Source organism: Hypanus sabinus, chromosome 21 (genome assembly GCF_030144855.1).
Source record: "Hypanus sabinus isolate sHypSab1 chromosome 21, sHypSab1.hap1, whole genome shotgun sequence".
Lineage (NCBI taxonomy): Eukaryota > Metazoa > Chordata > Chondrichthyes > Myliobatiformes > Dasyatidae > Hypanus > Hypanus sabinus.
In genome coordinates this window covers 37,556,739-37,582,149 of record NC_082726.1, presented here as the reverse complement: position 1 = coordinate 37,582,149, position 25,411 = coordinate 37,556,739, and the positions used below count along the sequence as shown (strand labels likewise).

At 39.8% G+C, this 25,411-nt stretch overlaps 1 protein-coding gene across 2 annotated transcripts in view; it reads right to left on the bottom strand.

The window, feature by feature from the left end:
* Window positions 1-25,411, bottom strand: part of LOC132378970 (A disintegrin and metalloproteinase with thrombospondin motifs 14) — a 201,435-nt gene that overhangs the window by 39,556 nt on the left and 136,468 nt on the right. For both annotated transcript variants that reach the window (XR_009507247.1, XM_059946364.1), the window contains exons 6-9: window positions 11,531-11,687; window positions 7,148-7,253; window positions 3,103-3,246; window positions 82-214 (exon numbers count right to left, since the gene is read on the bottom strand). Coding sequence is in view for 1 of the 2 variants with exons in the window: in XM_059946364.1 (XP_059802347.1) it covers window positions 82-214; window positions 3,103-3,246; window positions 7,148-7,253; window positions 11,531-11,687 (540 nt within the window). In the remaining variant the exon portion in view is untranslated. The remainder of the gene's footprint in view (window positions 1-81; window positions 215-3,102; window positions 3,247-7,147; window positions 7,254-11,530; window positions 11,688-25,411) is intronic.

Here is a 25,411-nt window from a genome sequence, read left to right as displayed (position 1 = left end):
TCTTCTATTATTTGCTTTATATCATTTTAAAAGAAATGCAATATGATATCTAATTAAGCTAAGAGTTAAAAGAACACTTACAGCTGTACATGTTTGGTAACCTGCTCCAAAATCAAAACGGCATTGCTCGTCCATTGAGTAGCTGATTCCCGGAAGCTCTGGCAGCATTGGCCATTTGCGTTCAAATGGGTCATCCAACAGGCAGTCATAAGAACTGACAAAAGTAATAAGAAAATAACAAATGTACTTGGATTTAACCCTCATCAGATTTTATGCTGTTTTACAATAATTCACCTTGTTACATGTCAAGTATCCACTTGTTTTGACCTACAAATGTAGAATGTTGTTAATTTATCCGCTAACCATTATTCATTGAGCTCAATGTTTCATAAGATTCATTACAAGCTATGCAAAAGTAGACAGGCCTCAGGAAAATACTCAATTATTCCAGTTATGCCCATGTTAAAGTTTACAAGATACTTCTTCTATCTAGGAAAATCAATCCTCTCATGCTTTGTAAAACTCCTCTTTTTAAATGCTTATTTAGTTTCTTGATTCCCTAAGGCTGTTATAGTGGGGTGGTAGTGGGAGTAAGTTCTATTCCCAGTGGTGTGCATCTCAAATAGCTGCTGACATCTAAGACCAGCTCATGGCCTTCACACGTGGCTTAGGTACCAAGCCTGACGGAACCATTTCTACTGACAAAAAGGGCAAAGGTGGGTTACTGGAGCCTTAAAATCAGTTGTTTTGGGCAGATAAGGCTTGTCAGCCATGGTTGGAAGCTCTTCTAGGGAAAGGAAAACTCTGATCTCAGACCACCATGCTTGCGGCTCTACCTATTCATGGGGAAAGCCTTGAGAGTAAACGCCGAGGGAAATATCTGTAGCTGGAGTCCCTAAAGCAGACCGACACTGAGTACAACACTAACTGGCAACTCCTGTGAAGTCGCTCAAGCCAAGCTCTATCAGCCTGTACTTTTCCTTTGAGTACATCAGCTGCATGGAAATAGGGAGCCTGCTACACGGGCAAGCCTGCAGCTTGCTCTCCATATTGTACTGCCCTGGCTTGTGTATCACGTTGATTGTTGGGATGCAACATCCATGGTCAACCCCAAACAATGGAGAAGCCTTAATTTAGTCTCTTCCTTCAAGAAGGTTTTGCCTCTCTTACAGCAACATTTTATGGCAGAGGATGCTATACTCAAATAATTGTTTGTATAAAAATTCACCAACCTAGATTTTCACTCTCCAATGAAATTCCTGAATGGAGAGCTTCACCACCAACTGTCAGAAATTATTCATCCTGTCAACACCTTTCACAGTTGAACATTGTTGTCTAGAAATTCAAAAATGTAAAAGAAATTTTTCTGTGTACAGGTGGTTGAAAATGGCCGGCAGTGACACTGAAACTTTGCAGTTTGAATGGTGGTGGTGAAGTGCTCTGTGGATTGGAAAATGGGAGAAGACTTGAACTGCGAATCAATTCTTTGTCCAACTGAGATTGGAAAGTGTGCTGATGGATTGGAAAAGGTAGTTGGGAATATGATCAAGAATTAGTAGTTGCACAGGTTGTTTGGGAAGATATTATTGGACTGAGACCTGTGGCATAGCAATTTCGTAGGGGAACTGGGTAGAGATGGGTGAGTGGGTGAGAGGGGAGGGGTGGCAAGTGTGTTGGTGGAGTGCAGTTGAGATACTGTCACCTAATTTTTCACTGGTAGGTATCTTCCATTTCCTGCACTGGATTCTCATTAAACTGAGCTCATACAAGGTTTATTACTCCCCAGATTAACAAATCTTACCAATGCCTTGCCATTTCACTGGAAATTCATATCGATTGTTTCCAACCTTTGCTGTATAGCGTGTTAAACAGTCATATAATTGTTCCAGTGATAAAGAACCATGGTAAGTCATTCACTTATTTGGTAATATTCCAACCTGTACTGTGCCATGTTTGGAAGTATAAACAGTGCTGTGCAAAAGTCTTAGGTACCTCTATATAGCTAGGGTGCTGAAGACTATTGCACTGTACTGCTGCCGTAAAAAACAAATTTCATGACACGTGAGTGATGCTAAACTCTATTCTGATATGGGTCCATATTGCGGACTTAGGAGTGGGAAGTGGGCAGAAAGAGGGGAATAATGGTTGAGAAAAAAAGGGGAAGGGAGAGGGGAGGGAGCGAAAAGCACCAAGGAGTCATTCTTGAATGATCAATAAACTAACTGTTTGGAATCAAATGATCTTGCCTAGTTTCTCAGGGCTGGGTGTGCCTGGCACTCTTCCCATGGCACCCCACCCTTGTCATTCCCAACATCCTTTGCTCCAGCCAGATTTGCAAACTTGCTCTCCACTCCACAGTGACAAATGTAGTACTGTACAAAAGTCTTGGGCCTCCTAGCTATATAATGTGGCTTAGAGTTTTGCACAGTGCTTTATTGTCCTAGGAATACCCAGTAACAAGGATGCAAAGGGCGACATGCTCCAAATTCCCCTACAACATTTCAAAAGTAGTGCTGCACAGGAATTAACAATGTCTTGTGTGCCCCAGTACAGAAGTCATGTCAGCAAGGCTAACTTGCAGCCTGTGTTGCAAAAAAAAAATCTTGAAAAGATTACTGTTTTATTTTGTTAAAAAATGATTTTTAGCTGTATAATGCTGAAAAAAACACTATGCAACATTGCTCTAGGGATAAGTTTACTATCAGAATTGCATTGAAACATGAAATGACATCTATACAATGTCAAATACTGCTGTCAACTCTACGACATTTTGAAGTTTAAATGGAGTTTGGAAGCCACTGAATGGAAATTATGGATATTCATATCAGCTCTACTATCTTTGAGCAAGGGTGACCCAGGAATCAATGATGCAATTCTGGTCCTGATCTAACCCCCTCAGGGGGCTGTATAGAAAAGAAAGCAATTATACTCAGCTATATAAGTTATCTTATATTTTGTAATTACTTGCTTATGCTATGTGTTACTTTGATATAGAAATTTAGTATTTTAACTAATATGCTTGACAGATACTTTTCTACAAAAAGACTGGAATTAGAGCATGGATGATTACTAAAAAGATGATTATTAAATTTGATAACCTACTTCAGGTAGCGGCTGAGCTCCTGCTTGCTGCAACGAGACCAGTGGTAACGATGGAACGCCGCCTGTACCAAAGGTGCCATGATACTGCCCATACTTGTCTCATCAGCACAGCGATTACCTTGCCCATCATGTTCCATTCCTAAACTGTTAGCAAGCGTGTGCTGGTCATTTCAGAAATTCACTTATTCAAGAAAGCATAATAAAGCTATATACTATACATGAATTCAAATATTGTTGCAACATTTTGTTTAGATTTTAAAACACTCCACTACTTTTGGAGGCACAAACACAATATTCAGACACCTGACTCACATGCCCCTTACAGAAAACAAAATATAAATTCCGATATTGTAGACATTTCTTAACTATTAATGTCACGTCCTTCAAGCCTCCCTATTGAATCAAAACAATTTACCTGAACTTTTGCTGGTAAATGTCTTTCGAAATCTCTTCCATTTCCTGAATCAAATCCTCATTAAACTGAGGTACAAAAAGACTTATCAACCCCCAGTTAAACATACATTTCCTGGACCTCACTATTTTCCATCCTTTGCTGTATTGCTTATCTTAAACAATCATATAATCACCTCAATGATAAAGAACCATGGTAAGACACCATCTGGAATATTAAGTACAGTCTAACCTCTTGACTCAAAGCAGGAAATACTTGCTCTGCAGGAATCTGTTCTTCATATCAGAGTTAGTTAAAACTAGAGGATATAGATTTTCCATAACATGTAAAAGATTTAGAGGGGATCCGAGGGAGACTTCTGCATCCAGGACATGAAATACACTACCAGAGAATAGTGGAAAAAGAAATGCTGACGATATTCAAGTGTCTAGGTGAACATCTGAGTTTGCTAGGCATAGAGGTAAATGGGCCAAATGCTGGAAGGTGGGATTAAAGGACGGGTACCACTGGTTAGTATAGACACGTTTGGCTTAATGGCCTTTTTCCACGTTGTATGATTTGTCACTAGGGAGAAGAGCAAATCAATGGACTGATTTTCTCATTGGTTGAGGAGACAGTAAGCAGATTAGGCCAGCATATTCCTGACTTTAGCAGAATGAGAGGTGTATACAAAATTCTTAAGGATTTGACAGAGTAAATGTAAAGTTGGGTGTTTGATAGTACAAATATGGCAGACCAATGAATCTGTTTCTGTGTTGTAAGGCTCTATTAATGATTGGTGAACCAGTGGTTTTTAACAACAATCCATTAACTTCTAGCCTTCTAATCAGAAACTGCAGAGTTAAGGTCGCAGCTCAGCACATCACATAATGGAAACATGATAGTGTAGGGAAGTGTATGGTCATTTACTTTGGTAGAAAGAATAAAAGTGTAGACTATTTTCTAAGTAGCGCATGAATTCAGAAATCAGAGGTAAAATGGGATTTGGGAGCCCTAGTGTAACACACTCCTAGAAAGCACATACCACCAGGCTTAAGGACAGCTTCCAATCCATTCTTATAAGAATACTGAATGTTCCCTATTATGATAAGCTGGACTCTTGCCTTCACAGTCTATCTGGTTAAGACCTTGCACCTTTCTCGCTACCTGCACTGGACTCTATCTGTAATTGTGATACTTTATTCTACATTCTGTTACTGTTCCACTGTAGCTTGGGACATGTGACAGTAGTAAACCAGTTTAGTTAGACTGCCTGAATTTAAATTATATCATTCTGCCACTTTGGTGGGATTTGAATGCATTGATCCAGGTCAATGATTCAGTTGTCTGGTTACCAGGCTATTTCAGTGAGCAGTTAGGAGTCCTGAAGGAAAAAAAACTTGATGGGATTTAAATCTGCAATCCAGTAGTATCATTGTTACCAATACTGAGACTACTTTTTTATTTCTCTTTTAAATTTCATATTCATTAATTAACTATATTTAATATGCTGATAGAAATTGTGTAGATGTTATTGCTAATCCGAACTGACTGGGGTCTGCAAGTAAAGAAACAGAGGATCTAGTTGCACAAGGAGGTATTGAGGCCAAGGTCTTGATTAGTTTTGAGGGGATGATAGTACTGACGATCAGATCAAAAAAGTAATGAGTCCAAGGATCTGGATCAATGGAGATAAGTTAAGATAATAGGTCCAAAGTTATGAAACAGTAGCTATGACGAAACTGAAACAGTGAACAACTTGAGGATTTGAATGGTTTCCTATTATGGTCTGTGACTGTTCTAATAGCAAAGAGTCAGAAGCTTTTCTAACTAGGCCCAATAGATGGTGCTCTAACACTCCAATGATTGTGGTTACTACACATTGAACTGAGACACAAGCAACTGTGCTGAAATCTGGAGCAAAATAAAACTCACAACATCCATACAGGCAAACATTGGCATTTCAGGTCAAAACCCTGCAAGAGGACCTGAAAGAGCAGAAGGAAGGTGGGCAGTATGCAGAAGTGAGAGGGAGGGTGATTCAGAAGTTGGTAGGTGATAAGCGGTAACAGATGGGTGGGGCGGGGATGATGGGCAAATGAAGTCAGGCGGGGACAGGACAGGAGGTGAGGAACTACTGAGACAAAAGTCTGGTAGACAATAGATGGAAACAGATAAGAAAACAAATTAGGCAGGTGGAGCCCGGAGGATGAGAGAAGGGAAAGGATTGAGATCAATGATGGTAAAAGATATTGTAGGTGGAACCAGGTCTGGAAAATTTAATGTTCTTACCATTGGGTTATAGACCACCCAAGTGGAATTTTAGGATGCTGTTCTTGTAGATTGCATTTGGCCTCAACTTGGTGTGGAAAAGATTCATGATAAATACATGAATGTGAGAATGGGAAGAGAATTTGAAATGGCATGTCACTAGAGAGAATGAAATTACGTATTCTGAATGAATTCTAGAGATTGACCAAAGTTATGGATAAAATTAACGAAAAAGGAGAATGCTTCTCACTCCCAACTTAAGCTGTTCCTCAGGATTTAGAAATTAGCTCTTTCCTTTCCTATATTTTCCATAATTCAGGCAGCCAGTTCCATAGAAAAGTCCTCTCAGGCATCAAACTACAACTTGACATATGTTTACAAAATCAATCTCTAACAAATTCTCATCTGTTATACAATCTCAGGCTCAGTCAATGCCTCCCCTCATTCTTGTCAATGTCACTTGACTTTAGTCTCTTTTATATTATACTTAAATGTACTTTATTTGGGCTGTAGTTCTCCCTCTCTAACACTCTTGCTTCAAAACTGGCATTTTGTCATCTTTGCATTCCTTTTCTCTCACACATGCACAGTGAGAACTGTCTCTAAGAACTTCTTTCCACACGGTCCTCTTACCATCTTTCAGTCCAAAATATATTGCTGACCAACTGAACTGAATACTCAGAGACCAGTCTCATGGGAAAGAAACATATATGATGGGAAAAATATTCCAGGAAACGTGGTCAATAGGGTGAACAGCAGGTTAAAGACATTAAAAACACAATCACATCTGTGCAAGAACCAGGGCAGCAGGGTAGGAGATGGAAGAGAAAGGGTTGGGGAGCGAGGGAGAAAAAGACAACATGCAAGGGTTGGAAAGTCATGTTCTCAGGCCTTGCCACAACAAATTAAAGCTAGGCACCTGCTAAAATTATGCACAATGATGAAGGTTGTATAACTATTGCCAAAACTATCCTGACTTTCTGCTTGCCAGCTATGGAAAAAAGTGATTTTGTAGTAGGCTACTACCTCCTTTTTGTACTGTTTGCAACTATTGCTAGTCAGGCAATGACTATGAGAAAGCCCATTTAGGTTTGGCTAAAACCAATATAAAAAAATATACTTTTTATTTTAATTAGCCCTGGCTAGTATTAATATGTACCAGTACTAATCTTCTCACCTATTGCCTGAAAACTAACATTGGTATATGTTATAAGATAGTTGTGATAATAAGGTTTAACAGATTGAATTACTTCTCCCTCTTTTGTGCCAGTCCCCAGTCTAGTTATATATGTGCCAAGAGTAACTGTTCTGCAACCCAGAACTTGCTCTGAAGTTTTGCGCTTAAGGTATCTGCAGTGGTGTTTTCTTGCAATGCATACTTACACATGACCTGTTTCATGGGCTACAACAAATGCAGAAGAGAACCCATCTTCATGGTTGAGGGTACAGCTTCTTAGTGGATGGCACATGCCTGTCACTGGAGCATAACCTGTGCATAACACAGAGCACAAGACTTATGAGAAAACTGAAATTAACCGAGTTCTTCACACACATTTACAACTGAAGCTCATCAACATATAAGGACCACAGCAGTGTAAATCCTCTGAAAGACACAAGGTATAGACTAACATAAACCTAAAATAATATCCATGGTAGTTAATGCACACAAGAAAGAACATGTGCTTCTACCTTGAGGAAGGATTTTTTAAAATGGGCTGAAACATCGACTATTTATGCATTTCCATAGATGCTGTCTGACCTGCAGAGTTCTTCCAACATTTTGTTATTTTGCCTTGGATTTCCAGCATCTGCAGATTTCCTTGTGTTAGTTGGGCTGAATACAAATGTTTCTCCGAATAAAATCATTGCTGAGCAACGGTTTGGATAATACTGTAAGCCCTAGTCTCAAGGGTTCTGGAGCATGCAAGTGTAACATTAATTATTGTATTACATTAATAAACTGATAACAATTAAAAATACAGGAAAAATGTAAATTGTAGCCTGAGAGTGACTTCATTCATTGTAGAGAGGCTCTACAACATGTAGTCAAAACTGCCCAATGCATTACCGGGACTACCCACCATCAAGGACATCTCTCCAGAAAGCTATTGGAAAACGGCCAACAGCATCAGGAAGGATCACATCCATCCTGCTTATAGACTGTTCATCACGTGCCCATCAGGGAGGAGGTTCCGTAGCATCTAGGCCAGGACCATCAGCTCCAAAATCAGTTACTTTCCCCAAGTAGTAAGGTTGATCAACAACTCCACCCACAAACTTCTCCACTACTTTATTATTTCCAGTTGCTCACCTTGTGTACAACCTAGCATCACTATCAATCTACTGTATGTATATAAGGTATCTTATGTGCTTATATTTATAGTGTCTTTTATATATTATTGTGTTCTTTTGTGTGTGCATTGGATCCAGAGTAACAATTATTTCGTTCTCCTTTATATTTCTATACAGAAATGACATTAAATAATCTTGAATCTTGAAACGCTCAGAAGGTAGTAACAAATTCCTTTATCTGGTTCTAGTAAGGTACTATCCAACAGTTTCCTTCATAATTCAGATGTAGAATTTATTATCTTTCTACATGTTGTATTCACAGTATAGTACTACAAATTTAGTTTGAAAAGATGAAGGGACACTTGTTTTTGTCAATTTGATCAATTAAAACGATTTTTTTAACAAAAGATCTGCATTCTATAGTTCATTAGCTGCATATTTGAGATCTTTACAAATGATCCAGCTGGAAAAGTATTCAGTAAATGAAAACAAAAAAAAAGACTGCAGGTGCTGGAAATCTGAAATAAAAACAGGAAATGCTTGAAATGCACAGTAGGTCAGATAATCTTCTGAGAAATAGTCATTGACCTAAAACATTAATTTCTCTTTCCACAAAATACGAGTTACCCTTTGTTTTACTGGAGAAATGTTCATATTATTAATTATTTGCTTCTCAAGTTTTTCTTCATTTCTAACCAGTTAGAATTTAGAAAAAAATTTACAAGTGCTTTTAAATCCTACTTTAATTCAATTCCTGTTCCTTAACAGCTAAACTCCTTTGGTGTTCATCAAGATGACTGGTACCATTGACAGTGAATATGGTGCTTACTTGCAACTTCACAAGGAAAATTTCAATAAAAGTACAGAAACAGGCATTTTAAGTTAAAAATTATCAACAGTTTGATAATTAAAGATTTAGAAATATTGAAGTTTACATTTAATTTTCCAGAGAGTGTAGAATGCCAATCAGTGCTATCAATTCAACTGTTTGAATTCTATACATCAGTTCCCTCATTAAAGGCAAAACACTATGTGGTTGAATAGAACAACTTCACCCCAGCGATTTCTATGGGATCCTAGCTGGCATTTCAATACAGTCACTAGTAATCTTTGCCACCATGCATTATGAGAGGGATCGGGTAGAAAATCAAAAACTTTATATATAGATATACAAATGATTCAAAAGTTTTACTTCAATAAAATATCAGCATCAATTTTTAAAAAATGCTAAAATAATAATTAAGCAACCTTTTAATATTATTTAAACTCTTCCTTCTGATAGGGAAATGCAACTAAAACATGCACACTGCCTGTGAAGTTCAGAGCTAAGGACCACCACATTGAGACAGCCAAATGGGACAAGTGGGGGCTGTGCTGGGTTTAGGTATTTGATCCTCCACAATATTCCGCATGGGTATTTAAACCGGAGGTGGCAGTGTTTTTTTTAACGAGGTTGAGTTGTGGGCTCGACATCAACCCGGCATGGATGGTATGGGAGTCACTGGATCGACATCAACCCGGCACGGGAGCGTTCTGTCATTGAATCGAACTCACTGATCTCACTGCGCCACCAGCCGACCGGAACTGGGGATGGGGGACTGGGGTCAGGGTAAATTTTACTAAGAAAAATTTAAGCCAAATACAAAGTTAAACACTCAACACAGTGTCAATGGCAACGACTTAAAATGGCAGACGGTGTCGCGATCCACCTTAAAATGGCGGACGGTGTTGCAATCTGACTTAAAATGGTGGACAGCATTCTCCGTCCTTGGTTTGTAAGTACGAGTTGTCTGTAAGTTGGATGTTCGTAACTCAGGGACTACTTGTATCTGCAAATCCCATCTGCTGTTGGTGTTAAAACTGAAATATATTTAAGTACATTTCTGAAAGACTTGGTTAACTTGTAAAATATTCCAATGCTATCACAAAAACCATTTGGTAAGCCTAGACACTGAAAAAAATGCGCCATGTGAAGATATATTGTGTATCTTGGCAAAAATCATGTTGCATGAATAGCTACCCCCAAATCATTACTTCTAATTTTCAATGCGGTAGTACACGGTTGCATTTTCAATCTTTTAAAAACCACTGCGCAGGCAAACCAATTAGACTAATTTAATATGAACACTATATTGTGAAGCCTATTGCCGATACACACCTTCCCACAGTTGCAATAAATATCAAACAGCAAATGCATATCTATGCTAATGGCATTAACAAGACAAACAGCATTTTAGCACAGATGCTCACATGAAAAAGTAAAAGCCACATTTTACATACATTCCTCGATCAAGTAGTGTGCAGTTAACCAGCTATGCACAGTGAAGGTGTGATATTATTTTATTAAAGGATCTGTATTAATTTAACTTTTTACAGCTCATGCAAATCTGTCCTTTCCAAAAAATGGCACGTAGAAAGCACTGCTTGCAAGTATGTTTAAAGTTATAGCTCAAAGTAAAGCTTAATCCCATCAATTTGTAATTAATATATTACATTTATTTAGACTAATTCTCAAATACTTTCCTGTCATAGAAAATATATCATGATATTGACAATATTCTGGTGATGTCTAGTAATCAACAATTACAGCAAAGTGATACAATATATGTGTCACTTAAATAGTGAAAACTACAGCATACTTGAGAGCATTAGATTAGATTTTAACAGCTGTCTTAAGCCTTTTAACAAATGCCTGAAATTTCCACAGAGGCTTAGCCATGGCAGGAACATATTTAGTAAGTGGATGGCAGACAAATAGTTTTGAGGAAAGTTCAAGCCAATAATAAATGGGAAAAACAAGCCAAGAAAAAGCATCTGCTGTAGCTGTAATCAATAAGAAAAAGAAATAATAGGTAATTCAAATTTCTTTGAGAAAACTGTCAAATTATCACTATATGAATGTCAAGATTTTGAAAATAAAAACACCGAGCTAGGAACATCATGCACTTCTTTTCTAATTCAATTAAATATAATGTGTTGTACTCATCAGCAGTTGATTAAACAAACGTGAAAAAGTTTAAACTAAAACCGAAATGTGGTAAGTTTTTCCACCTGCCATAGAAAGAAACAAAAACGTAGGCAATCACCCACCCAGAAAGAAGCAAAGTTTGGGCATTCTGACGGTACAAAAGGAATCTCAGGGACAAGTTATTCAGAAATTTTAAATAATATGTGTATCAAAAGTGAAGCACCAGAATGGGAATGCAAATGTTTTTCTAAAGAATATGTTGCATGAAAGAAATGAGCCTTTCAGAAAGAAAAGTAGTTACATAATTCAAAACTGGATCATTCAAAAAAAGGCATATAAAATTAAGGACACATCAGCACTACCGATGTCTACAGAATGTTAATTGCTTGTAATAAATACATTTTAATTTTCATTAAATTTGTGTCAGAGTAATTATATTCTAAGAAGTTACCTCTTACAGCTGCAGAATTCAGACTGCACACACCTGATCGAGAACAATACTGTACCTTGCATACCTGCAGGACCAAAATCTTGCCTGGTAAGGAATATGGCATGATCATGATGCTCTGCATGCTCTGGATCAGAGCGCTGTTGAACATGGGCCCACCGGCAGACTTGTTCTAAACTTCGAGAAGGATTCCCATGCTCTATTAAGCTGATTGACTGCAAAATAAAAACAATGTATAGTTAACAAAACAAAATAAGTTTATGAAAACAGAAACTCAAACAAAATTGAATTTTAATTCTTCATGACTTAAAATGAATTTAAGTTTCTTGAGTTTTTTTTAAAAGGTGCATGGTTATCTGTGGGATCATTGAATATACGTTTGAAAATAAAATTAGATTTAACTTTTGATGGGCTTCAATTCCATTGTTTTTTTGTCCATGACGAGCTTTTTCTATTCAAAAAATTATGTTCTCAGAGGTGTGATGCACCATCAATAACTCTCTGAGACGTGAGGTGAGATATCGGCTTTTACTGACTGGAAGAAAGAACAAGCAGCAATTGACCACCGTACAACATCCTGGAGACTGCGGGCTGGGCTCAGGCCTCAATCGCCTTTATACCGGGGTCTGTGGGAGGAGCCACAGGAGCAGTCAGTGGGGGGGGGGGGGGGGGGGGGTGTCTAGACAGGTATATGTAGTTCACCACAAGGTGGCAGAAAGAAAATTAGGATTGCAACCATATCCCAAATTGGGAAATGCAATGGCAAGCACATCCAATATGCTGAATTGGCTGAGATCAGAGAATTCAGCACGTACCTGGAACATTGACTCGGAATTACAATCACAAATGTTTGTTTATTATTTATTGTAATGCCTGCACTGTTTTGTGCACTTTATGCAGTCCTGGGTAGTCTAGTGTAGCTTTTTCTGTGTTGTTTTTACATAGTTCAGTTTAGTTTTTGTACTGTTTCATGTAGCACCATGGTCCTGAAAAACGTTATCTCGTTTTTACTATGTACTGTACCAGCAGTTATGGTCGAAATGACAATAAAAAAGTGACTTGACTTGATTTATAAATTTAGCTGTCAATTGATCATGTAACACTAACTGAGCACATCACATACAATCTTATTTTTAATGTACCTTATCAAATTTAGTTCCACTGAGTTACAGGATTGTATTAGAATATGCAACACAGAAGCTCATTGTCAGCTATGGAATTTTTCCAAAGTTAGAAGCTACCTGCATGGAAAAAGTATGCTATTTGTTTTCTATGCTTTGTTTAATCAATAAACAAAGTCCCGTGTCAGTCCTTTTCCATTCCATCAATACAAAATGGTAAACCTTCAAAGTGACAGAGGTAAGCTCTGATAAACGACACAAATAAGAGTGTTACAGCCATTAAGCACAATGATCTGCTGGTGCATGATCTATCCTGCACTGAACTATTAAGCATAATGATTTTCCTTTTGGTTCTTTACAGTTCAAATCATTTATTACATCCCCCAAATACAAATATTTGGTAAGACATTAATAAGTCAGAATAAACAACTAACTCAATTGAATTGGTACCAAGGCTACACCAAATGTCATAAACAAAGTTAAAAATTTCACTACCGTGCATTTTACTTACTGTTAAAAAGGCTCAGTAATCATAATTTCTGACAGGCTTAAGACTTCTGTCTTAAGCACAGTATCAAAGAGACACAGAAATGCTTGCATTTTTGTTGAAGAGATCGCACCAGTTTGTTGGCTTTTTCTGTTTTGGCAGTTGAATGATGTGCTGGCATAAAAGTGCTGAAAGAACGATATATTAGGCATAGGCAACAGATCATCAGAAAAGCAAAAAAATTAAGTGATGACAATGCAAATGGCAACACCTTGTGTGCCAATTGGCAAGTGTTTCTTAATCCAAATATTTGAGAATTTTGGTTGATTACAAAAAGACTTTTAGAATTAATATCGACCTACTAGCCTGCATACTCATTAGACTAGTGTTCATGAATAGAGACCCCAATTTTGCCCAATTGTAGCACATAGAGGAGCTCACTCTGTTACCTCTGGCAGCCCAGATTACTTCCATGAAATGCCATCAACTCTGCGCTCCTCTCCGTGTAAGGAAGACTAAGACCGAGATTCTTACATGTGCTTGGGCAATTGCAGTTGGTGGCTCTTCACCAAACTTTCCATAGAATCACAGCAACTTATTTATCAAGGAGGACATCAGTCTAAAATCCGCACCAGTGAAAGACAGTTGTACTTAGGTTACTTCCAAGTCCCCGTTCTTAAGACTGTAGTCTTATCGTTATGGCTTTTCAAATGCTCATTCATGTACCTGTTGAAATGTGAAGAGGATTTCTGCCTCCACTACCCTTACAAGATGTGAATCATAAATACTCAATTCTCCCTTGGACTTTACACCAATTAATATATTTAGTTCATGTGGCCTAATTATCCATCTGTCTATATTCTTCCTATTTGCCAACTTTCCACTCGCCTTCTAGATTGAAAAGAAAACAATCCCAGCATAGTAATCTCTTCCCCGAATAATTATTTTTGAAAATATCCTTTCTATATTGGTACCGATGACATGGGCAGGTGAGGGGTAGCAGTCCTGCGTACTAAGTTCAGGGAGTTAAGAAGGAGGCTGAAGAGCAGGACCTCCAAGGTGGTAATCTCTGGATCACTCCTGGTGCCACAAGCTAGGAAAGGTCAGACAAGAGGATAGTGCAGGTGAATTAATGGCTGAGGAAATGGTGCAGGCAGCAGGGTTTCAAGTTCTTGGATCATTGGAACCTTTTCTGGGGAAGGGGTGACCTGTACAAGTGGGACAGGTTGCATCTGAACTGGAGGGGAACCAATATTCTGGGAGGGAGGTTTGCTAATGCTATTGGGCAGGGTTTTAACTAGATTTTCAGGGGGGTTGGGTACTGAAGTGAAATGGCAAAGGATGGGCTGGTTGGCACACAAGTAGGGACAGCGTGTAAGAAACGGGATAGCAGATGATAGAGCAAAGACTGAGCCAAATTGTTTGCGATGTCTCAATTTTAATGCAAGGAGTTTCATAAACAAGGCTGATGAACTTCCGAGTGTGGATCAATACATAACTATGATGTTGTGGCCATTACGGAGGCTTGGATGTCTCAGGGGCAGGAATGGCTGCTGAGTATGCTGGGCTTTAGATATTTCAAAAAGGACAGGGAGGGATGCAGAAAAGGTTGGGGTGTGGCATTGCTAATCAAGGATAGTGTCACGGCTGCAGAAAAGGAGGAAGTCATGGAGTCAGTGTAGGTGGAAGTCAGAAACAGGAAGGAGCAATAACCCAATTGGGTTTTCTAAACCCACTATATATTAACTGAGACATCGAGAAGCAGATAGAGAGGCAGATTCTGGTACAGTGCAATAATAATATGGTTGTTGTGATGGATGATTTTAACTTCCCTAATATTGACTGGCATCTCCTTAGATCAAGGGGTTTCGATGTGGTGAAGTTTGTTAGGTGTGTTCAGGAAGGTTTCCTGATGCAATATGCAAATAAACCAACTAGAGGAGAGGCTGTACTAGATCTGGTATTGGGAAATGAACCCAGTCAGGTGTCAGATCTCTTGGTGGGAGAGCATTTTGGAGGGAGTGATCACAACTCTTTGATCAACATCTTCTTTGCCATTGCTCTAGAGAGGGATAGCAGCACACAATTTAGGAAAACATTTACAAACCCCATTTTCAGGTAAGTTGGTATATTTTCCAAAATGCAATGAAAACAAAAATCTGTGATACGTTAATTCACGTGGACCTTTATTTAACTGACACAAGTACAAAGAAAAGATTTTCAATAGTTTTACAGACCAACTTAATTGTATTTTGTAAATATACACAAATTTAGAATTTGATGGCTGCAACACACTCAACAAAAGTTGGGACAGAGGCATGTTTACCATTGTGTTACATTACCTTCCCTTTTAATAATACTTTTTAATTGTTTTGGAACTGAGGATACTAATTGTAGTAGATTTGCAATTAGAAATTTTGTCCAAAATGCATGATATAAAACTTCAGCTGCTCAACAGTCCGTGGTCTCCGTTGTCTGATTCTCCTCTTCATGATGCGCCATACATTTCCAATAGGAGATAGATCTGGACTGGCAGCAGGCCTGTCAAGCATGTGCACTCTATGTCTACAAAGCCACGCTGTTGTAGCCCGTACAGAATGTGGTCTGGCATTGTCCTGCTGAAATAAGCATGGACTCCCCGGGAAGAGACGTCGCCTGGATGTCTCTCTAAAGTCCTAATATACGCCTCAGAGTCAATGGTTCTTCACATACATGCAACTCACCCATGCCGTGGGCACTGATGCACCCCCAAACCATCACAGATGCTGGCTTTTGCACCTTTCACTGATAACAATTAGGATGGTCATTTCCATCCTTGGCATGGAGAACTCAACGCCCATTTTTTCCAAAAACTAGCTGAAATGTGGACTCATCTGACCACAGCACACGGTTCCACAGTCTTTCGGTCCATCTGAGATGAGCTCGGGCCCAGAGAACTCGCCGGCGTTTCTGCATTGAGTTGATATATGGCTTCCTCCTTTCATAATACAGTTTCAAGTTGCATTTCTGGATGTAGCGACGGACTGTGTTAAGTGACAATGGTTTTCCGAAGTACTCCTGAGCCCAGGTGGCTATAATTGTCACAGTAGCATGACGGTTTCTTAGGCAGTGCCGCCTGAGGGCTCGAAGATCTCACGCATTCAACAGTGGTTTCCAACCTTGCCTTTTACGCACTGAGATGTTTCTGAATTCTCTGAATCTTTTCACAATATTATGTACTGTAGATGTTGAAAGACCTAAATTCTCTGCAATCTGGCATTGAGAAATGTTCCTTTTGAACTGACTACCAATTCTCTCATGAATTTTGGCACAAAGGGGTGAGCCATGATCCATCCTTGCTTGCAAAGACTGAGCCTTTGATGGACGCTACTTTCACACCCAGTCATGATACCTCACCTACTACCAATTAGCCTGCTTAATATGGAGTCTTCCATACTTAAATATTCTGTGCACTTTTCAATCTTATTTTAACTCTGTCCCAACTTTTGTTGAGTATGTTGCAGCCATCAAATTCTAAATTTGTGTATATTTACAAAATACAATTAAGTTGGTCAGTAAAACTATTGAAAATCTTTTCTTTGTACTTTTGTCAGTTAAATAAAGGTTCACGTGAATTAACATATCACAGATTTTTGTTTTTATTGCATTTTGGAAAATATCCCAACTTTTCTGGAAATGGGTTTGTAATTGTGGTAGAGGGAAATATGATGCTATTAGGCAGAAACTTGGGAACAGATGTTCTCAGGGAAATGCATGGCAAAAATGTTGCAGATGTTCAGGGATAGATATGTTCCATTGAGGAAGGGAAAGGATGGTAGGGTAAAGGAACTATGGTGTGCAAAGGATGTAGAAAAGCTAGTTAAGAAGAAAAGCTTACGAAAGGTTCAAGAAACTAGGTACTGTTAGGGCTCTAGAAAATTACAAGGTTGCCAGGAAGGAGCTTAAGAATGAAATTAGGAGAGCTAGAAGGGGTAGTGAGAAGGCCTTGGCAAGCAGGATTAAGGAAAACCCAAGGCATTCTACAAGTATATGAAGTATGTGAAGAGCAAGAGGATGAGCCTTGTGGGAATAGGACCAATCAGATGCAACAGTGGGAACGTGTGCATGGAGTCAGAGGAAGTAGAGGAGGTACTTAATGAATACTTTGCTTCAGTATTCAGTGGAGAAAACAAACTTAGCAACTGTGGGAATGACTTACAGCAGACAGCTCCTATATCTTATGGCCTTATCTCATCAGAGCCTTGATCCAAACACGATTAAGAAGCAGAATTTCAGAGGGAAGGTGAGAGAGACTGTTCTTCACATCCACACAGCAATTGGGCAAGTATGTCATTAAGAAACCCAAGAGAAAAATAACAACTGAGTCAATGGTCATTGGGAGAAAATAGTCATTTCTGGAATTATTGCAGAAATTCTTCTGAGCAGTATTTTACACCCAAATGTATTCAATAGCCTTCTTTCCTTCAAGAGATCACAAGGGGGTATGTCTACTGATGATTGCACAATATTCATTTTCATCCATAACTCCTCAGAACAGACACAGTTAGTCCGTGAGCCAGTAGGGTTGGTCGGTACCATCTGAGAGGAATAATGCTCATAGTGATTTCGGGCAAGGTATACGTCTCTAGAGTTATATGTGATAGCATTGCACCAGTGGTAGCTTTATGTGTGCTTTCATATATTTTATAACATTACCCAAAAATAAGCATTTCTGAAAACTGGCCAATATAAAGTACACATATACAGTTGGTCCTCCTTATCCGTGAGGGTTTGGTTCCAAAATTCGTGGATGCTCAAGTCCCTTATTTAACATGTATCAGTGCGGTGGTCTTTAGGACCCAGCGGAACCCTGGACTTTATTTAACATGTCTCCGTGTGGTGGACGTTAGGACCTGGCAGCGCAGCTCTAAATCTGCAGTGTTTCTGTTCATGAAAATAATCATGATCATGGTTGAAAATGAAGTGGAAGTAATAAAGCGATTGAAAAGAGTTGAAACGCCATTGGTCATTGGAAAAGCGTTGGGCTACAGTCGGTCAAAGATTAGAACAATTTTAATGGAAAATGTGAAAGGCCCTGCCCCGATGAAAGCTACAATTATTACTAAGCAATGCAGTGGTTAAATTATTCTTAAGTGTTTTATATGCATAGAAAGGTAAAATATGTATTATATACTAAGAAAAACGTTTGACTAACTGACGCTAAATTGTTATGGTCCGGTCCGGAGCCCGCATTCCATGTCTTGATCCGTTTCGCGGACTACGGGTCTTGTAGCCATCCCTCCTTTCACCCTTGAGCCCAAACAGGATCATCTTGGCTGAAGGAGGTGCACCTGATGCCTATCAGCTGGCAGGTATATATAAGGGGCTCTGGGACTGAGTCTAGTTGGGTGGTTGTCTTGTTTGCCCTGGCTTGGAGTAACCACTGTTAATCAACTAGTTCAGTGAGTCAGTCTTGGAGTCACCCTGGACCAAGCTCCCTTCCTATCCCTTGCCTCTGTTGGGTAAGCTGGCTGGACTGCTGTTGCCTGGTGGGGGCTCTGCTGTTTCCTACCCCTTGCTTCCAATGGGTTGTGCCCTGCAACCTGCCCAGGTGCCCTGTAACCTGCCCAGGCCCCTGTGTTCCTGCCTGGGAGGCTGGGCCCTGCCCAGGAGTTAAGTGGCCTGCCCAGGGGGCTATCCTCCCAGCATTCCTTATCCCATAGACCCATCCTCGAGCCTAGGCAAGATCCTGCCTTGCCTGAACTATCTCTGAACCCCAGGATCACCTTGAATGCCATGTCCCTCATGCATGCCACGGTCTCCCCATCTTGTTCTATTCTTTAGTTGTTCCTGTCCTGCCTCTAGTGCTTCAGTGCCTGTGTCCTGCACTTGGGTCCAGTCTCATGTCCCCTTGTGACATAAATAATACCGGATGTACCTGTTCCAACTTCAAATCTGACTTAAAGATGGACTCAGGAATGGAACTCATTCAGAACCTGGGGACTGCCTGTACTTTTAAGTCATTTCTAGATTACTTATAATACCTAATACAATGTAAATACTATGTAAATAGTTGTTATACTGTATTGTTTAGGGAATAATGACAAGAAAAAATGGTCTGTACATGCTCAAGCAACGAGTGCTGGAGAGAGAACTTCTGGGTTTTCCTGATCCGCGGTTGGTTGAATCCGCACAGATGGAATCTGTGGATAAGGAGGGCTGACTGTATATTCAACCTAGTGGTATTTTGTCATCAGTGATCCCTCAACACTGAAATTTGTCACAATGATAGCTGAGTTCAAGCACTTTTCATCAAATGTTATTCTAAAATTCTACATTGAAAACTATGTCATTGGTGGCACTCGCAGTACAGTGCTCAATTTCAGTGGAGTGAATCATTTCATTTTTCTGTTAATATTTGTCTGTTAATATTTTGGAAAAGTCAATAAAAACCCTAGGACACATAATCACATAGAGTTGTAGAGAATTTATTCAGGAATTCAGATAAGTAATCACTTTTTGTATATATTCCATATGAACATCAGTACAGCAGAAAATGTTACTCCACCCCCCAAAAGGTAAAAAAACTCATTTGGAGAGATTGCTGGAGTTTTAGCAATGTCATGATAGTTTCCATATGGTTGTATCAAATCAAAACAATCTTAAGCTTTTGTCAAAGCATATAGAATTACAGTACAATAATTCAAATGTGGGGTTCCACATGGCTATAACCTAGGCCCCATTTGGTTGTAAAATGAATATACTTAATCAAAGACTGGTTTCTATACTTTGTTTTCCATACTTTCATAACCTATTAATAATCATAATAATTTTTCAAGTCTTCCACATCTTCATCTGAACTTTCCACACTCTCTGAGGTGAATGCCTGGTTCTCACAGACTACCAGTCTACACATGTCAGTACACCTGAGACCATTTGCAACACACATACATCCTGGGAGTGAACATTTGTTTGGACAGTTACAGGCCAGTAGATCCAGGACGGCATCGGGTGCTGGCTGGTGTTCCATCCAGTGCACCACCAACTGTTCAGCTTCCTCTTCTCTCTCCATCTTCCATCCTCTGCCAACAGGGCTTGACACTTGTGGGTCCTTTTCCAAACATCTTCTCCATATATCAGCCTGGTAGTTGGCATGCTGTGCTTATTTTGTTAAGCAGTCCTTGCATGGTGGGAGTGGATGACTTTTGATTTCACCTTTTTTGGCACAGAAAAGGTGATACCTGTGCTCATTGACCTTGGTGGTCGATGCTCTTGGGGCATACAGGAGTCATTTAAATGCCTACAGTTTGTCCATCAGTTCTGGGGAGAGGTCCCATTCCTGACCCAACTCTAAGAATGTGTCCTGAGTTTTCCTGTTGTTCGTTAGAAGTCTTAGGCCCTTGTCTTCCCTTTGCCTGCAAAAGTGCTTACAGTGTCACATCCTGTATATGTGTGCAACCCAATGAGAGCCCTACAAACCTGTATGCCAACAGTGGCAGCAACCTTCCTGATGTCTACAAGCCTTGTACGAGTTCTAGTGCCACACTTCTGGAACAATGGGGCCTCAATCTTGTCACAAAATGCTAAAGGCATGATAAAGACATCTGTGTCTTCTGAGCAGATCATTACAGATTGGTATCCCTCTCTTGTGGCATGGGCAGCATGGAGAAGTAGGCGGCCATCTGCTTCTTGTTGACACTGAAGAGCTGACACCTCCTCACTGTCCTGAGATGCAATCCTGTAACATTTGTCAATCACAGCTGCATACAGAATCTTCTCCTGTAGCTTTGCTCTGACCTCTGCCTTCCTCCATTCATACACTATGAAGCTAATGAGACTATTTTTGTTACTGACTTTGGTCAGGAAGCTCCTCCACTGCCTCACCATCTCTGTGCCTGTGCTACCTTGCAAATTGTGACCAGTCTCTTCACCCCGTAGAGACCTTTCACTATTCCTGACAGAGTTCTCCTTGTATGTGTTGAACACAACATCTATTCTGCTACTCTGACTGCCTTCCCTCAGAGCCATTCTCATGTCACGCCATATTATCATCTCCTGTCTAAATGACTAAACCGAAGCACTGACCCTCTGTGTTTGCGTTTGGTTTCAGGATTTCCAGTGAGCAGTCCAACAAGAAGCCGCTCTAGTTGATCTGGTATGGAGATATGAGTGCTATCTTTCTCATCAGATGGATGGAATGGCCAGGGAGTCACAATCATCTCCTGTCTGATGATATATCTGATATGTGATGAAGTCTGATCTCTGATCTTGTCCAAATTGACTGCCTTGGCCCTCCAAACTTTGCGTTCCCTCTGAAGAGTTTGATTTTCCAAGACAACCTCCCTTAATGATACACTTTCAGGAACCATTAACAATTTTCCTTTGTCATCTGGAAATATATCTACTGAATTGTCCAGCTCAGATACCAGTTTGCTACGAATGTGCTTCTTTGTAGGATCTTGCAGGAGTGTAACTCCACCAGATAGCATGAAAGATTCAAGTTTCGTGACCAAAGAAGTGACTTGTACAATCATCTTGTTGGGTATGATATCAATTCTGATATACACAGAAAGCTACCGCCGCTGCAATGCTATTACATATTGTCTAACACTAGGGGTGTATTCCTTGCCAAAAATCACTATAAGAATTATTCCCCCCCCCCCCCCAGATGGTGGCCCAAATTTGGGGTCCTGGCTCATGGACTAAGTCAAGGTGGCATGAAAAGTGGTGCAACAATACATAATGCCACATCATGACTAATTCTAATAAGCATAAAAACAAACACCAATGTTGCTCAAGGCACCAGCAATTGTCAAATTAGCCCCCATCAACATATTTGGGGTCACCCAGACCAGACACATAAATGCAGTGCCTTCAAGAAAAAGTCAGAAGCAGGCTATCCTGTGGTGACTGACTCAAAGTTTATTCACCATCTAAAAAAGGAACAAATTAAAGGCATGATGGAATGAATACTCTCTCCTAGACTGGATAAGTGCAGCTCCAACAGAACTCAAAAGAAGCCCAACACCATCTGGAAAACACAGCCCTAATGATCAGCACCTCATCCATCACCTGAAACTTTCATTCCTTGCACTACTCTTGAACAGTGGCTATATTGTATACCATCTGGAAAATGCACTACAGTTACTCCCTTAGACAACAACACCTCCAAAACTGGGACTCTACCATCACAATGAACAAGTGCTGCAGCCACTTGGGAACACCATTACCTGCAGATTTCCATCCAATTCAAACACTTGAAACTGGAAGCTTTTTTTCTGATTATTGCAAGAAAAAAAATATGAGAACTCTCTACCCAACAGCGGTATGGAAATACCTTCACTAGAAAAACTCCAATGACTAAAAAGATAGATATACCACCATAAGGGAAAATAAGAATGGACAGAACATGTTGCCCTTATCATGAACACCCACATCCCAAGTTTGAAATAAACTGAAATCATCCAAAGTTCAAAGTAAATTTATTATCAAAGAACATATTTGTTACTATATACTGTCCATTATCATTTCCTGGAAGAACCGAACTAAGGAAATGAAATTACTGTTTTACTGATTCAAGATGTCATCATCAAACCTTGAACCTGATATCTACATGAACGTAAAAGCCAAAGCTGAACTGTAAGACAAAATGCTATAGGAATTCAACAGGTCAAGCAGAATCTATAGAAAGGAATAAACAGCTAATGTTTCAAGCTGAGAGCCTTCATCTGGACTGGAAAGGAAGGGAAAGACACCAGAATAACAAAGTGGAAGAGGGATGAGGAAGGAATATGAGATGGCAGGTGATAGGTGAAACCAGTTGAGAGGGAGGGTGGGTGGTGGAGGAGGAGGACCGATATAAAAGGTTAGGATGTAATAGGTGGAAGAGGTAAAGGGCTGACAAAGAAGGAATTTGATAGAAGACAATGTGCCATGTGTGAAAGGGAAAGAGGAGAGGCATCAGAGAATGGTGATAGGAAATTGTAGAGAACAGAAGAGGTAAGAGGTGAGCCAAATCAAAGAAAAAAAATCAAGTTTAATTTTCATTCAAACCATACATAAGTATAGTTGAATGAGCAGCGTTCCTCTGGGGCCAAGGTGCATAACACACACCCAAAATAGCAAGAAAAGAAACAAACGTCATTACATAAGGAAATACATGTATAGTCAGAGCCAGAGCTACATGCAAATTGCTGGTACAGTTCCTGACAATCCAGCCTGTCATCCCACCAGTCGAACACTGGAGGACAGCACTGATGGGAAAGGCCAGACCCCAACCAAGCACCGATGCCACACGACATCGCCACCAGCGTCTCTTCACCTGGACTGCAGCAGCAGGCAAGCCTACAGTTTGAAGCCTAGTCTTCACTACAACTGAGGCCAAGCTTCTGCCTCATCATCTGTTGCGCCACTAAACAAGGGAAACAGGCCTCAAAGTCCAACAGGGTCTTGGGATTACAAGAGAAACGCTCAAGACATTCTGTCATGGTTACACTGCATGCTGCTTTTGCGCACCAACTCCAATGCCTTCAGGTAGCAGGCAGCAACACAGTCTGCACCCAGGTCAGCTTCTCCAAAACCTCTCCAGTCTGTCCACTGGCTTCACCTTCTCTGACCCAACCGTCAGCTTCTCCTTCTCCACCCTGTCTGCTGGCTCCTTCAACACCCTGGCTGGCTGCTCCAATCAATGAAAAGGTCATTGATTTGATAGACCTGCTGTATCTGTGGTTCTTGGGAGTCTAGTATAGTGTTACAATCATAAAAAAACATTTTAAAAAGAAAAGTGCACCTTTGGTTGGCCCACAAGAGGCCACTACATTTAAACGTGCTGCCATCTTACTAGATTAGAGAATGAAGAAAAAGAAAAGTGGGGGGAAATTACTGGAAGTTGGAGAAATCAATGCTTATGCCATCAGGTGAGAGGATACATAGACAAAATATGAGATATTGCTCCTCCAGCCTCTGAATGGCATCATCGTGGCAGTAGAGGAAGCCACACACCAAGATGTTGGAATGGGAGGTTATGCTGAAATGCTGGCCAATGTGAAAGCCAACATTTTGTGGCGTTCAGACCTAAGGGCTCAATTAAGCAGTCCACCAATCAACTGTAAGCCCTGATTTTCAGTCAGACATTTTTTAACCTAAGTGATTTGAAGACAATGCAGTTTCTTCTCCAACTTACAAAAAAAAACTGACAATTTGTTCCCTTCAGGACTTTGGTGGTGAGAATTGCTGTTTTGTAACTCCAAAATGTATAACAGATTGAAAGAAAAACACTAAGCGGGAGATACACCACTTAGTTTTGTTCTTTACTTCAATGAAGCATGCACTTTTGATGCGGTGTCATAATAATATATGCCATTTATGTACTTATATATATAAAACCCTAATTATATAACCAACAAAGAATGTTTAATCAAACAATATATTTACAATATTATGGCTATTATATATTTACAATATTATAGCAGGGGAGTGGGGATGACTGGAAGAACTGGATCAGCCCATGATTGAATGGCAGAGCAGACTTGATGGGCTGAATGGTCTACTGCTCCTATATCTTATAGTCTTGTGAAATACACAACACCTCTCCCTGCTTAGTTACAAACTCTAACTCAATATAGATTTCAAGTTACCTGTATATATAACATACTATGTAATACAACTACTATATAAACATAGTAAATTTTAAATTGACCCAGTTGGGCCTGAAGATTTAATCACTGTAGAGGATTTCTTACTCTTGTGGGATAATATCTTTTCTGTCAAGGAGAGTCACTCTATTGGCTGATGAGACATAGAACTGTGAAACAATCTCAAGTTCTGAGGCCTCTTTCTTGGTATTTGTAGGAAAAGACTGAGACTTATGGTAAGAAACACTTTGGACTCTTCTTCCATCACTATCTGTAGGTAGGCCTCAGCTAAGTCCACCTTGTGTTTCCCTCCTGAAAGACTTGCCAACATATTCTCTATCCTGGGCAGAGGGTATTGACCTACTTTCAGTACTGGGCTGATGGTGACTTTAAAGTTACCATAAACCCTGCCAGACCCATTCTTCTTGGTTACTGGAGCCACTGGTGTTCTTTATGAGTTCCACTCAACCTTGGGAAGAATTCCTTCAGCCTCCATGCAATCTAGCTCATTGGCTACTTTGTCACAGATGGTATAAGGAACTGGATGGGATTTGTAAATCTTGGGTGTGGCAGTTTCATTTAACAGTATTTAACTTTGATATGTTTGACTTTCCCAATTCCGTCTTTGAACACTGCTGTGGCATCATCCATTACCTTCCTTAATTCACTTTCAGTTGACTCTATTACAGGGTTTATGGACCTCCAATTGTTGTAGCTGT